This window comes from Cygnus olor, chromosome 9 (genome assembly GCF_009769625.2).
Source record: "Cygnus olor isolate bCygOlo1 chromosome 9, bCygOlo1.pri.v2, whole genome shotgun sequence".
Taxonomy (NCBI): Eukaryota; Metazoa; Chordata; class Aves; order Anseriformes; family Anatidae; genus Cygnus; species Cygnus olor.
In genome coordinates, this window is record NC_049177.1 from 12424069 (window position 1) to 12439388 (window position 15320).

Genomic DNA, 15320 nt, shown 5'->3' on the forward strand with positions numbered 1-15320 from the left:
AGGGATTATTTATGATGCAAAGGATGCATAATGAAGACAGACTGTGCTTAGCAAGTGCGAACACAGACACCAATTTGTGTGCACACACATGCAGTTTGAAACAAGAAAATTTGTTCCAAAATAATTGAAGTCTACCCCTGTGCAACAGCAACAAATGCAATTACAATGTGAGGGAAGCACTGCCCAAGTCTGAGATCCAGCACCAGACCGGCTCTCACAAGGTATTCAACTCAACCTTACAGATCCAAGAGATTTCATTACAATTCGGACTACTGGTTGCAAAACCTGCAGCCCAAGAGGAGAACCTCACCATTTTGTAAGATATCTTGAGAACAACTTATTTTGATAGTATCTGGGAAATCAGAAAGGCCCCACCTATCAACAAGCTGTGCTGTCTAGCCAAATGCATCTTTGGATAGAAGCAAAAAGGTACATTTGTTCACGGGCATCTATAAATGAGTGCATAGGAATTCCTTCTTTACAACACTTCAGTGTTCATAAATGGGGCTTGAAAAGGAGAACCAGCTGAAGGGATGAAAGAATAATCTTTGTGGCGTATGGAACATTTAGAAAGATTCAAGTCGTCTCTCTCATCCTCACAAATTGTGGTGATTTGAAGCCTACCTTCAGACACGTGACAGAGAGGTTTCCCAGGTGGCAGTCTGCAGAAGACTGAGCGGGCTATGTGGCTCCCTCCACCACTTACACTCAAAGACAGGCCACGCAATTCTATTCCCCCTTCGGGGATAGCACTGATAACAAGTCATAGGCAGCCCCTGAGATATTTCCAGGCCATGAGCACACAGAGCCCTGTGTGTAGCCAAGAACTGGATTGGTTTTGATGTGCAGGGGATGTAGACAGGCCATGAAATGAAGGTGCCACAACAGCACCATTTCACTCCTGCCGGCCTCACCTTGGGGCAGGCTTGCTGGACCCTGCTAAGCTACAGAACACTGTGCTGCTCCTTATGAGTGGGAAGGAGAAAATAACGCACTCTTTTAATGTCAGCTAGGACTTGGAAGAGACTGAAGTCATGGAAGAGCATCAGGAAATAAGAAAATGGGGTCTCAAATCTGAGCAGTCTTTAAGAAAGCTCAGCAAGAAAGAAGCATTAATAAACTAAATGTTGCTATAATAAAGAAGTTTAGTTATCCTCTCAGATTAGTCAGGGCATTTTAAGGTTCTCAGAAAGCTTTCTGAAAAAGCCTGTGATTTTAACAGAAGCTCTCCTCGCTCTTTCACGCAGTATGAATTGTTTCTTCCTGAACTGAAGGACTAATATGCACTGTGCAAATATAATGTTACATGCAAGCAGATACAGTCGCAGGCAGGAGCATCTTTGCTAGCTTGTGTGTTTTAATAACACTTCCTGTTATTTACAAAATAATATCCTCTCAGTGATGGAGCAACCATAGAATACTCCAGCCATAAGCATCTGTACAAAGTACTAAATGACACTGTGTAATTTACAGCTCAGTCCACATGGAGATCTTTGTGTAGTTACAGGCTTACATGAAGAAGGGAGGTGAATGGACATCAGGCTTCCTTGGCTAGATTGTCCATTCCTGCTTCCCTGCATGGTATTGACATTTCATGCTTTTCCTTACATCAAGCACTAACTTTTACCCCATTGGTCCAATGCTACACATTTTGTTTGCCACTTGTCAGGTGTAAAAACAACCATTTATACTAATGGATAGCATGCGCACAAGACTATTGTATGCATGCCACTCAAAGTTTTTTGCACATATCATGACTAATGCCCAAAAAATCTATGCACTGCCAATGAGTCCAAGGTATTAAACTTGCCGTATGCACCCAGATCGACCATTGGATGTAAGCCCACTAGCTTTGTCTCATTCTGCAACAGAGTTATGGCTCTTAAAACCTACATATTTAAATGTCTGGTTGCAAAGGGGTCAAGCCACAACAAAAACAACCAAATAAATTAGCAACTTTCCAGACAAGGGGCAGCCTTCTCCTCCCAGGATCAGCACTCTGCCAAAACACCTGGACAGCACCTGCATTTCCCCAGTGTTGGGCATCTGCCCACATGATGGCCCTGACTTGTTGCTCTGGCATCTGCCCTGGGGGCTATTCGTTCCCCCACCACTATATAACCTGATGGGTTCCTACCCCTTTCAGTCAATCTCACAAAAGATGTATGCAATAAGCAAGCAGAAAAATTACAAGGAAAAGTCAAGTAGAGAAAAGTGTCTGTATCTGCCCCCTAAAGCAAGGAATTGGCACCACGTGGTAAACCCTACCAACAGGCACAGGCACTACAAATATGGAATACATATGGAAGCAAAGCTATCTAACAATCTAACGGATAAAACTGTTAGCACTGTTCAGTTTACATTTTGTAACAGTTTTGCATAGCTATGCTGGAAAAAAATGATGCAGCTACTGACACACATGTAGAGGAGCCTGTAGGAGAGGGTTTGCTGCTGCTGAGGCACTATGTGGTCCCACACCTGTGGTCTGTGTCACATCATCATCATGTATTTCCTGTCTGCCACAATCTTCTGGAAAAAAAAAAAAAAAAAAAAAAGGAAACATTGCTTTGATATTTATTTTGGCCTATCTGGTGATCTCCCCATTGACTAAATACCTACAACAGTAAGTCTTCAATGCAGCAACACAGAAGACAAAGGAAGAAATAATACACATTCCAAATTTATTCATATAGCATTGCTACACATAAAAACACCAACATGCTATGCTCATGTGTAAAGTCCTTCTCTGATTTAATCTAAAACCTTAAACCTATCACGTGGGTAGGACTGAATGTTTCATACATAGGTCTGCAAATCCAAGCAGCTTTCTGCAGAGTGAAATGGCCTGAACTATAGCATTTATAATTGGTTTGATGCCTTATTTTTTCCTTAGTGAGTAACACAATAAGCAAAAGCATTTTAATTAGATGTGCTCAGATCACATTTAAAATAAGTCCCACCACAGCCTCTACACTAATTCCCCACTATAAGTAACAAAATATTCCAAACCCCCATTTTTTGACTTTTATAATGCTTACATTTTCAGGCCTGAAATATGTTCTGTTGCTTATTCAAAACAAGAGATGAATATAAGCCAATGAAGATCACCACAAGAAATTTACACTTAGAAAAATGCACTTAGAAAATAAGCTAAATTAATATCAAATCCTTTGCAAGTAAGTAACAGAATATAGAGATAACCTGGTTAGCAGTTACTAGTGTATTGCTTTGTATACTACTCCACTAGTAGTCCATACAAGTTTTCCCTTGTTGGATGACCTATTTCTGGGTACAGCATCAATATTTACAGTGCTCCTTTTACAATAAAGAGTGAAGACAACTGTGTGGTACAGTTGTCAAAACTGTATGGTTCATATTAACAAGCTATCAAATACTTTAGCAGAGACTTTGCTAAATTTGCCTTTTAAGCACATACACAGTTAACTAAAATATCATGCATTTGCACTAAAATCTCTTACCTTGTAGAGTTTCAGCAATAACCAGCACATCAAGTATGCTGCCCCGGTAAATTTTGCTTTCATGTATCTTTCAGGCAAACAGGTAAGGTACATTTGTACCAAATCCAGCTCTTCATGGACAACACTACTGCCAGCATTGTTAATATCATCGTCCCCACCCTCTGTTCTTCCTTCTTCTGCTGCTGCTGATGCACCCAAACATTTATTGAATTCCATTTTAAGAATGTTTTTCCCCCTTCTAACAAAGCCTTGATCTTTCCAGAGACATCTCAGTGAAGTTTTTATCTCCTATCAGTAACAATATTCCTCACTCCTCTGAAACTATGTAGCCCTGTCTTTAAGCCAATCCAAAAAGTTAGCTTATGGTAGAACAAAGTTTCTTTACGCTGCATTGACTCTTTGCCTTTCTCTTATTGAACAGTCTCCTGCAAGCCTGCATACAGCTGCAAGATAAATATAGCACCAGCTAGCCTTGTCATACAGCACAAGAATACTCCTGCTGTTGCCAAGAGAGAAAAGAAAGATTCCATTTATTTAAAGAGCAAGTCCGTAGCACCAGTACTTCCTCATTCATTTGGGATGGGAAGGGGGGGAAGATGAAAAATCTGTTTGTTTTGTTTTGTTTTGTTTTTTTGCCAACTGTGACAAAAAAAAATGTGCACAACAAATTCCAATTCTGTTAAAAAAAAAAAAGTTCTTATGGAGGAGGGTTTTCTTTCTTTCTTTTTTTTAATTCTAGAGACTTCTAGTCACAGTAGTTCATTGTTTGTGATGCTGTAGATGCCAAGCTTGTGAAGGCTAGAAATTTCAAAAGGATAAATGAAGTCTTGCAGATATACCATGGCCAAGACATTTTGAAATAACAGCCCTTCCAAAGGCCAAAATATGAAGAAAATATGCAAGAGATCAACTAAGCAATTTTTTAGCTAAACATTAAGCAGCTCATTTGTGCTTTGTGGCAGCTCGAATTTGTATGTTAAGAACAATTCTAGCCTACTCTTGGTGACAGATAGAAAAGATCTAAAGGTTTCAGCTTAATTGTATCAGTTTTGAGAATTCAACAGCATCAACAACTAAGTACTTAATTTTAATCAACAACATTAATTTTCCAGATAATTTCATGTAGCAAACTATACTTTCTGCCAACCTTTTTTTTTTTTTTTTTTTTTTTTTTTTTGGCACTGTGAGAGCACTGTTCAAATAAAGGAAGAAATCATTGTGGTTTGCAGAAAAACTAGTCAAGTGCCCTGGTATCTAGGAACATTGCCCTCTAACATATTGAAGATCAGATACCCAAAGCTTCCATTGCCTTGAACCATTCCTAAGCAACAGACATAGCAATTATTAATACTTAATAACGATTTTTATAGCCTTCAATCATATTAAATACAACCTTAATCTAATCTCAATGATTTTTACAGGACTACCTGTGATTTTTATATTGTTTTAACATTAGAATGGGTGTTTCAGAATATAAAAGGTAAAGACAGTTACTACACACCCATATACAGTGTGTCCATAATGAATGGCAAATGAAATGCAGAAAACCTAACACATTTCTTCTGTCTGAGACATTCTGTGAGGTATCCAGCTCACCTGGTTCCCCTGATGGGTTCAGCTGCCACTATTTCCCTTTCTTTTCATATTCACACCAATTTGAGAAAGAGAAAATACACTGAATTCCGGAGCCAAACCTTGCTGTGATTGCTTGCGGTTACAATGCAGAACACCATTTCTACTCCCGCAGTACAGATGTTGAAGGCAAGCTGGTTCTAGCAACCACGAGGAGTTGGATAGCATCCCAGCGTTCACCCCTCCTGGCCATATCCCTATGCTGCCAACAGCATGTGCCTGCAATTCCCACATGATGCTCACTCAGATATAACACAACGTTTGAAATATCCTCAACAGCAGTCCCTATCTTTTCCTACCTGCATCTGCTTGGGGTACTGCTCATGGAGCTACAGATGTCAGCAGGCAGTGACCACAGCCTTTGTGGTAGCCTTCTCTGCACAGCAAGCTAGCACTCCTCTCTCCTGATTGTGAGAGCAAACTAGTTCATGCAGAGGAAAGTTTCACAACTTTGCTTGCTTGCTTGTCTCTAGAGGTGAATAGTCTATTATCTTTGTTTGAAAGTAATTGTGGTCATGCCAAAAGCCTGTATCTCCACTGCTGCCAATTTCACACGTAGTTAAGGCACACTTGACAGAATATGACAGGAAAGAAGTCAAACCAAAGAAATGTCAAGAAGCAAACAGTTAATCTAGCTTTCAAATTTCAGCACACACTGAGAAATGAGCTTGAAATTACAATGGTGGATGCAGATTTGTTTTTAAAATGAAAAATGATTCAAAGCAGAAGCATGATGTTACACTCCAGAAGGGTGCATGTAAGCTCCTGGCAGGTCATATCCAGCTTCCATATCCAGCTTCCAGTTCCCTGTTCAGTTCTGCCCAGTCTGAAGTACAGCTGCTTACAAGAGCTCTAGATAGGAAAACTAGCTTCCCAATCCCAAGATTTAAAAAATAAAAACTGTTTTTATTTCAATTACCCTCCCCTCCACCTTATTTTTCCATGTGTTTCTAAGCATGTTGTAAGAAGACTTTCTGCAAACTGGAATCAGAAAGTAGCTGATATTCTTCAAATCAGTATTTTGCTGGTATGCTTAGACAATCCATCCCTGACCTATTAATAACATTAAGTAGCTCTGAGGTATTTAAGAGGTGAACAATGTTTGACATCACAATTATTCCAAGTCCATCCTCAAAAGTAACTAGAGGCTGTATAGAGGAAGACAAGAAATTTCAGAGGAATGGGATTTTTGAAGGGCAAGCAGCTAGGAGCTAATGAATTAAAATACCAGGTAATGACAGAAAATTTACAGAGACAAGGTAATGAGACATAAGGCAGTTGAGAAGCTGTTCCAGTTAGGAAGGACATATTGGCAACACTACTGTGATGACTTCAATTAGGTGGTGTGATAAACTGATCTCATACAATGAGTGAATGGAGCTATTTAAATCTCACTCTTTGCTTGCCAGATTCTACATTGATGCCTTTCTGAAGCATGGCGAACTCTTAGCTCAAAGGCTCCTACAACTTTATCTAACTAAACTTAAAGTCCCAGGAATGCAGTTAACCTTGACTTATACAATAAGACTGCTCAACCCTGATATTTTCCCAGAAGGCTTATATAGCTAAAACAGGTATCCTGTCGTTGTGTATCAAATTAAAGCTCCAGTTCAGAGAGGTTCTATCAAGTATCTAGTTGCATACAAAGTACAATCTCAGTATATACATAAATTAAGTAGTGTAAATTTGTATGTAACTGATATAATCAGGTTTTAGGTGAGCAATTGATGGTCACGGGCTCTAGTAATGCACAGTCGAATGGTCCACTGAAATGGCAATAAAGAGCATTTTAAACTCCTACAAAATGTTGACAATCTATATAAATAAAATCCTGAAATGATGTATAGCCCGTTTCATTCCTATCCTTCTTTTATCAGACTTAGTTCTAGCAGTGACAGTAGTAAAGATACTTGTAAGCTGGCACTAATATTAATGGTACCTAGAATGTTTACAAAAAATAACTGGTTAAATCATGCTACCTCTAGTTACTACATGACAGCACAATGGTCATTTTCTACTGTTTAGCTTTGTTTGTTTGTTCAAAAAAACAGAAGAAGCTTTTGATTTAATTGCTGTGGTCAGTGTACAGGGAAAGACAGGAGTAAATCCTTCCAGGATGAGACAACTCAAGATCTGAAACAGATGGAGATTTCACTTCTTTACTAAACACCAGAATATTGCCCTTTCCCATCCAGAGTCAGTGACCAGGTGCCTATCAATTACAAACCAAGCTTCAGCACTGGGAGAGTAAGGCTTCCCACTCTCCACCTACCACCAGAAGAGAGTTTCTTGCATCCATATTTCAGAGCATTTTATGTTTATTCCCAAAATTTTCTCCGGGGTTCTGATGGTTAGAAATCTGTTTAAAATGAGAGTCCTAGTTCCTTATAAATTACTTGACTATGAATAGGGTGGGAGTAATATCCCTTGACTCTTAACAGATTCTGGGACCAGCCATCCTCCAGTCTTGTCCTCTCTATCCTTTCATTAAGGAAACTTAATATGCCTTAAGAAGAAAGGATGGAGCTAACCTACTGGAAAGCTATCCTCTTCACTGCCCTTTTCACTGCCTTTTGCAAAAAACAAAAGATTTGTTGCATGTCTTACTCCAAACTGTTGTGATTCTAGCATCTTGGCTACCAGAAATCCTAAAAGAAGCTACAGTATTCTTCAATACTTATGATTGTTTTGAACCTGCTGGCAATCCTGCATTAGTGCACAGAGATTTAATCAGCATGTAACACTGAAAAGTCTCTCTAATCTGCAGTGACCGAGTGATGCACTGTAAGTAAGTGGGTTTCTTGTGGTATCCAATGGACTGTTTCCATCTGGCTGGACTATTTCTCAGCATATTTCTCTGAGCTTTTTAACACTTCACACTTATTTGCAAACGCATAGAAGTATTCAAAACTTTTTTTTTTTCCCCATGGGTGAGTCATTGACGGACTGCCATCCATTGAAACCTCCACTGAGATACACACAGCATTTAATTGCACTGGAACTGAAGGTATGAGTGCAGCACATGTAAATGCTCCCAAACTAGTGCTAGTTAACTGGTTTGTGTACCAATAGCACTAAAACTATTTCAGCATAGGTTGTACAAAAAACACTGAGGAGCTTCGGAATTAATCTAGTCACGCAGTGAACTCAACATCAGTAACAGGAAAGACAAGATGGGCAGATCTCTACACACTGTCTTCTGGGGGATAAGCAGCCTTTGTGCTTGGTGAAGCAGCATTTTACCTCATATTAAGGCATGAAACCAGATCATATGAAAAATATGAGGCTTTCTCACATAAATGCCTAGATTTGAAAGAATTTGGGACTTGGTTTAGCTAAACGTAGAAAGCCAAAAAACGTAGTGTTTATACGAACCCCACAGACCACCCGAGCCTCAGAAAACAAAACCAATATATCTTTCGAGAGAAAGCATCCTTTTTTAACATACTCTCTGATGCTTGCTGCTTGGGATTGGGTCAGCAGTATCCCAGGAACATGAGCTTGCTGTATTCTGATACATCTGGTTCTTGTCCCAGCCAGCTGGAAAGGTGTGAAAGTGAAAACTGTCTGTTTCCAAAGTTAATGGAGCTCCACTGATCAGCAAGGAAGTTCAGCTGAGGTTTCAACCAGCAGCTTGTGGTCTGGCATGAAATAAACTCATAGTCCACAGCCGGATGTAAACACCCTGTGCAAGCGTTACTCTTCCTTGGGAGAGCTCTGGCCACCTGCTTGAGCACTCATCTTTACTCCTAGCTTATTAGAAGTGCCCTGGGATTTGGTGCGGAGGAGTGGCAGTAAATGCATGTTTTGTTCTCGGTTTCTGAATCTCTGCAATATCCCAGGAGAAAGGGGAAAAGCATTCAGCTTTCCACACACACTGCCGAGGCTTTGCCCAAAGGCCTCGCCCCCCCTTTTTACCTCAGAGATCTCCCAGGCTGCACCACCCCGGGCTGCACCACGTAGCCTTCCCACCCGGGCCATGGGCATGACGGAGCAGGGCCCTGCAGGCTGCCATCAGCTCCGTAGGCCTCTGAAAAGCCATGCCCTGCTCATACCGCTTGCACCCCCAGGCACCTTACCCCAGCCTGGCTGCTGCACCCTCCACATACCTTCTGGAACGATCCCCCCGGGCCTGCCCGGCACCCCCTGGAGGGGTCTTCCAGCAGATGCCTGATCCTCCCCTCCGAAGGGGTGGCCACCGGGGCCTGCTTCTCCTCAGCATGACAGGAGGCTGAACTGCTCGGCTGCAGCCTCTGTGACGCCTCCATTTCGGGGCTGCAGCCTCTCTCGAGGGCTGGGCAGGAAGAGCAGGTCAGTGCCCTCAGGCACTCTCACAGGCCCCCACCAGCCAAGGGGATGTGGTCACCGTTTTGCTCTCGTTTTTGTGCAGGGCCAGCATGAGGAAACCCTGAGGCCTTGGGGGTGTCCCTGCCACACAGCTGTCCGCAGACTTTAAGGCCTTGGTGTTGTTCTCCACAGCTTGGTGAAATGCTAGTTGCAAGGTTTACGCCAAACCAGGGCAAGGCCTGCTTGAGAGCCACTTAATAGTTACCTGTACAGTGACAAACACTAAAATCAGAGGTACAAGGTGACTGAAAATATTTGAGGCTTTTGGTTTGTTTATATTTTAAGAAACTAAGTGTGTGTCTGAGATTGTGTGGCTCAGTGGTGGTAATCATGCCTGTCATTACCTTGTTTTTGATAAGGGTTCTCTGCTTCTACTGAAGGCCCACTCATAAGAATATGTGGTTTAGTACTTTCTAGATTTGGTTGATTACTTCAGTGTTTCTAGTTATACCAGCTTTTGTTGTATTGGTGTTCCATCATAGAAAGATGAGCTTCTTCCTTCCCTTTCTGCAATTTTCTACGTATTAGAATTAATACATTGCTATAATTATGTTAGCGTTAAGCAAATTCTTGCTTCAAAAAGCCTTGTAAATGAATGACAGATGCTTGTGACTAAATCCATTTTAATACTCAACATGAGACAAGTGAGTAGTCAGGGACCAACCTGCTTAGCATCCTGAGTACTCACCGACTTCAAGGGGAAATGCGGTGCTCAGCACCACACAGCCAGTTTGGAGTTCCCTGGTTAGCAAATATAGTTCGAATCAGCAAATGCTATGGAAGTTCAGACGGCACCTGCACAATGTGTGTCGAGGTGTAAATGAATCTGAAGCTAGGGTGGAATACAGATTGACAATAGTTTAATAGTAGTGTAACAATTTTATTTTAAATAGTCTGTTTGCAGTAACAATTAAAGGAATGTATCTGCTAGCTCTCATTGTATTGTTCTGAAGTATTTAGAAAGTATGAGAGTTGTACAGATGTATTTAAAATACTACTACAGAAATTAAACTGATAAAAGCAGTTTTTCATCTTAACGAATGAGGCATCTTCAACTTGCTGAAATTCTGAAGTGTTTGTAAATATACTTTTACTTAAATGGCTTCCCGCAGTTAGAAAGACAAGTAAATATAATGTGCGTATATACTTAGTTTGTGTTAAGTTTTAAACTCCAGTCTGTGCTCTCTTGTGACAGATTTAACCCTTAATTTATTTTCCTTATTTCTTCAGACAGTTAAGACTTATGAAGATGGGACACTTAAAGATGCGCCTGGAAATAAGTAGTTCCTTCAAGGAGTCAACCAACTAATTTGTAAAGCATGTCATAGAAGGTAAGGGTGATTCTTTGTTAAATAGTTAGATCAGGAGTAATTTCTCAGAGAGGCCAGAACTTCCGTTCCTCTTAAACATGGCTATTCTTAAAGCAGTAACTGGCTAAGTTTAGAAACTAATCCACTTTCCAAGTGACTTCCTCAGAATAAGATTAGAGTACATAGTATTCTGATCTCAGTGTTCTGATTCTACCAATGCTGATTGACTAAATATGCCAGGTTATTCTGTACAGAGGAGAAGAATTAGAGGGATAGTGCCTCTATAAGCCTCTGTTATAGGCTAGGGATTTAAAAAAAGGTATAAACTCTTCATAAGCAGTAGATTTTTTTCCGAGTGATGAATTTTCAGTGCTGGAAAATAGCGATTCATTAATGTCATGTAAAACAATGTAATTATGTTGATTAGAGACCAAATGTAACATAGAATTCAAGTGACTTTAATACATAATGTAGAATATGGTAACTAAAATATAATACATAAAGCATATATATATCAAATATGACACATATGAAAAACAGTTAACAAAATATGTTAAACATAACATATAAATGCATGTATGTATCATAATTACATAATAAATAATATGTATATGGTAAATTTTATTAATCTGCTTGTTGGATTTTTTTAAATGGTACATGCTTCTTATTTCTTCCCTATTCTTGAACTCAACAAGTTTGCATGAACCCTCTTTTTAGGTGTGTATATACATACGGTATGCATGCATATTTCAGCCTCCAAGAGTACCACAGGTCTATATCCTTTTAATTGAGTAAAAGTCAGAATATGCAACATTGTTCTCTCCTGAATATCCCTTAGTTGACCTACAGATTTATTGTTCTTCTTGTGCCCTTCCTGCACAGTGTAAGGATTTACAATATCTTGCCACCAAACACTCTAACTTACTTAGGAGAATGAAACATTTTAAGTGAAGCAAAAAAATGAATCTTGAACTTTTTGTTAATTTCACATCACTCATCTTTGACTGGAATACCCAAACTTCATTTTAGTACTCTGCTTTTGGAAGGAACACTTACTTACCCGACAGTGCATGTATGTGTGATATTTCTTCATACATTTTTTTCTGGACGTTTTTACCTGTATAAGATTATTTACAGTCTGGTTCTCTAAAGTGTTAAGTGTTCTGTCTCTTCACAGCAGTAGGTAGCGTTTTATTAAGGGTACTCAGGTACCTGATACTTCATATCTGAAATTTAGGTCTATGTGCTGGAAGTTCCCAAAACATCTCTGAAACTCAAATGAACGCTGCATTAAAAGAAGGAATGTCAAAGCTTGATGTCCTTAACAGAAAAAAGCTTTTTAAAAATAATATTTCTCAGAACATTTTTCTACATTTTAGTGATCCATGAGATGGAAAAACCCTCTTTTTCCTCTTTCAAGGTTGTCCTTAGCACATAGTTATTTTTCTTTTTTAATGATTATTCTGATTTTACTTGTGCACTTAACTATTCACTACTTCCGTTCATGTAAAAACAGGACAGGAAACAGATGAGCAGTTTCATAGAAACTTATCTGAAATTCTGTAGTTACAAGTTTGTGCAAGTTTTTTCATCGTTTATCGTAATTTTCTATATTATCTATTTGAAAGTTTTAAGTACTTTTTAAGACTTCTAATTCTCAAGGGGCACAGTACTATGTTAGGCTCTTAAGCAGGCTGAGGGAACTTGTTCTCACAGTTACACCCCATATATGAAATTGAATATTCCCATTTATGGGTTCATTTCACCAGCATCTCTTTCTTTCCTAAGAAGATGTTGTTCATCTTACTTTAAAGTAGTTTGCAGCCAATCCCAGTAAACACATGATTCAATATGATCTCAGGGAAGTGGATTTTCTGTTTGTTCTTCAACTGGAGAATGATTAAGCCACGAAGATTTTGTGTTTTGCCCCAACATTGCACTGGCATTCATGCAGCTCCGTGGGGAGAATTAGAAGACTACCCACAGGCATTTTTTTCCATGGTTTATAATGCAGTTCCACAGTTGTTCATTTGGCAGCATGGACCGAACCCAGGACCTTTGAATTTCAGAGTGCAGTATGCTTTCTGCTACAGCTAGATGTGCCCATAAACTCAAAGGCTGGGATATAAGAGGAGGAAAAGCCCATCTTTCCTGTCTGCACTTGTAATATCACAAGGGATCAGTGGCCGAGCATTGACCGTGCCACATAGCCCAGCTTTAAAGTGAGGAGAGCAGAAGTGCTCACTTCCCTCTGCAGTAAGGGCAGAGATCACAAGAAATGAGATCTGGGTACTTTTAATGTGAGCAGCAGCAGGGATTGGGAAGCTCTGACAGATTATCAGGACTTGCAAGGAAAAGAGCAGAGAAAAGAAGACACCAATTTCAGGGAGAAATAATGTTAGACAAATCTTTTGTTGTATTGTGCCTCTGTAAGGTAGGAGAAATAGTAGTCTCCTTTGAAATACTGTCTCCTTTGCTATGTGGAACAAAGTGACTTTTCTTCTCCTGATTTTTGTTTTAAAAGGAATATTAGTTACCACCCATCTGCAAATATGGTTTCAAGTGTGTGAAGTTTTCAGGAACTCCTAACTGTATTGGTTAGTTAGACAGGCTGGCATGATCTGCTTCTGCGACACCTCAAGTGGGATCTCTGGAGAGAAATCCTTGCTGAGTCTGACATCAATGTAGTGTTGTGGTACCCGGTCATGCTATATAATGTGTGGAAGGGGGGCAGCGTCCAGGTCTAGAAGTGGATTCTTCAGCATTGCACCTGCAATATAAACAAAAATAGCCTAAGTTCACATTTATGTGTGATTTTTTATTTAACAATATATTGTTGAAAGAATGAACAAAGAGAAATAAATAAAAATGGGAATAACTCAAAATGTCACATCTCTATCTCTGCTGCTGGCTTTCACAGTAGTGACACTAAACACATCAAATAGGCTTGGATGGATCCAGTTGTTTTCCTCTGGAGTCATTCATGTGTCTTCTTTCAGAAAGCCAGGGCAGGCTTAGCAGAGTCCTTTGCAAAGGCTCAGCAAAGTGACTTGCTTCATGGGTGGGAAGGCACTAACATAAAGAAGTCCAGGGGTTAGATGCAGCTTGAGGGAATTGAGAGTGCGGCAATATTCCGAGCCACAGCTTCAGGAGTTCCTAAGTCTCTGTATACCAGTGAAGTCCATCCCAGCTGGTTTTTTTTGTTTGTTTGTTTGTTTTTAATTTGGCTGGCCAGCACAGGAATTTGGGATATTCATAAGCTTTCTGCAGTTTATTTTCCTTGACCTAGGGGCTGTTTTTCCATGGTTTAAGTGACCGATGAACCAATTTCTTATCTAGCGCTGTGCAATACAGCCCTGACACCTAGTGGCGGGTCTTTTAGCTTCAAGACCCTGGGATGTAATCTCTGTGTGTCTGCTGTAGCAGCCTCAAGCAGAGCGGCCCTTGCTGCACAATTTTTACGTAACGAACATGTTTCAACTGTTGGGCTTCACATGCCCAGATTGATGAGGCCAGATCGGCTGCAGTTAGGAATTTATCGGGTAGCCTCCCAGGTTCTATCACTCCTAAGATTTTTGCTAACAAGTACATTTTCTTTTCCATGCCCCAGTCATTCAGAGTGCTTGCCAAGGATGAGAGGGTTCTGGCACTTGAAAATCCTCACATAACCTGAATGTTGGCAGTCCCTGAACAATAGGGAGGTTTAGCATGTGTCTGTAAAACTGACCTGAAAAGCTACTAAAGGCAAAGGCATTCTTCTGTTTGGATTCCTGTGATTTATTTTGGTTAAATGTTCTCTGCTGAGCTCCCAGTGCGTGGACTGTCTTCAGGAAGGTGTTTCTGTCAGCTTGCAGGCAGTGTGGTTTGCAGATCTCAAAAGCATTGTCTGCTCTGAAAAATCTCACCAAAGCCCTGTTGTGCTGGTGAAATAAATGTCATATCCATTTTACAGTGAGGTATGTAAGACTCAGGGTGGTGATGTGCTTATTCTAAATACTACAAGTCAGCCTCAGATTTGTTAATGGGATTGGCAAGTTCTTAATGTGTGTCCCCTGCTGGGACATGCTTCTTGAAAGCCCAGAAGGCGAGGACAGAGAATAATACAAAGCCTCTAGTAGCAATAGTGAGAAATGTCCACTGTGCAGATTTTACTTGATGGTCTGACTTGCAATGAACTCAAAACTATGCCAGTAATCACTGAAAAATCTGAAAACATCCATGGAGATCTTGAGCTTCACAAGAATACAGAAAGGATTTTGATGGTACAGCATTCCAGTACTCATGTTTCCTGTTTATAGGTGCGTCATATGGCACAGACTGGCTTATGCATTATTATTGACTCCAGGTTTAAGCCAAAAGTACTGTAATGATCATATTGGGCAGCTAACTCATTCCATGAAGCAGTGTATTGGCAGTTGGCGAGCACAAGGTGGCACAGCAGAGCAGGAATAGCAGCCGGGTGAGCAAGGGCCGCAGATCCGACAAACTGGGTTTTCAGGTCTCGGCCGCAGCCTGGCAGTGCAAGAGGGCTCTGCAGCCTGTCATTTCTGAG

The 15320-nt window shown here is 40.3% G+C and overlaps 2 protein-coding genes and 1 long non-coding RNA gene across 7 annotated transcripts in view; 1 reads left to right on the forward strand and 2 right to left on the reverse strand.

The window, feature by feature from the left end:
• ARHGEF4 (Rho guanine nucleotide exchange factor 4) overlaps window positions 1-3891 on the reverse strand; it is a 216203-nt gene extending 212312 nt beyond the window's left edge. Inside the window, exon 1 of one of the 3 annotated variants that reach the window (XM_040567480.1) lies at window positions 3480-3842. In XM_040567480.1, the coding sequence (XP_040423414.1) occupies window positions 3480-3695 (216 nt within the window). In that variant the 5' untranslated portion in view covers window positions 3696-3842. Of the gene's footprint in view, window positions 1-3479 lie in introns of all 3 variants that reach the window. The other 2 variants (XM_040567482.1, XM_040567481.1) reach the window with 2 other exon arrangements.
• A 5144-nt stretch (window positions 3892-9035) lies between these two features.
• LOC121074887 overlaps window positions 9036-15320 on the forward strand; it is a 55821-nt gene continuing 49536 nt past the window's right edge. For all 3 annotated transcript variants that reach the window (XR_005822599.1, XR_005822598.1, XR_005822597.1), the window contains exons 1-2: window positions 9036-9422; window positions 10689-10789. This is a non-coding gene — a long non-coding RNA (uncharacterized LOC121074887). The remainder of the gene's footprint in view (window positions 9423-10688; window positions 10790-15320) is intronic.
• The window catches only part of AMER3 (APC membrane recruitment protein 3), a 36794-nt gene continuing 32807 nt past the window's right edge, over window positions 11334-15320 (reverse strand). Inside the window, exon 3 of the mRNA XM_040567488.1 lies at window positions 11334-13538. The gene's annotated coding sequence lies outside the window, so the exon portion shown is untranslated. The remainder of the gene's footprint in view (window positions 13539-15320) is intronic.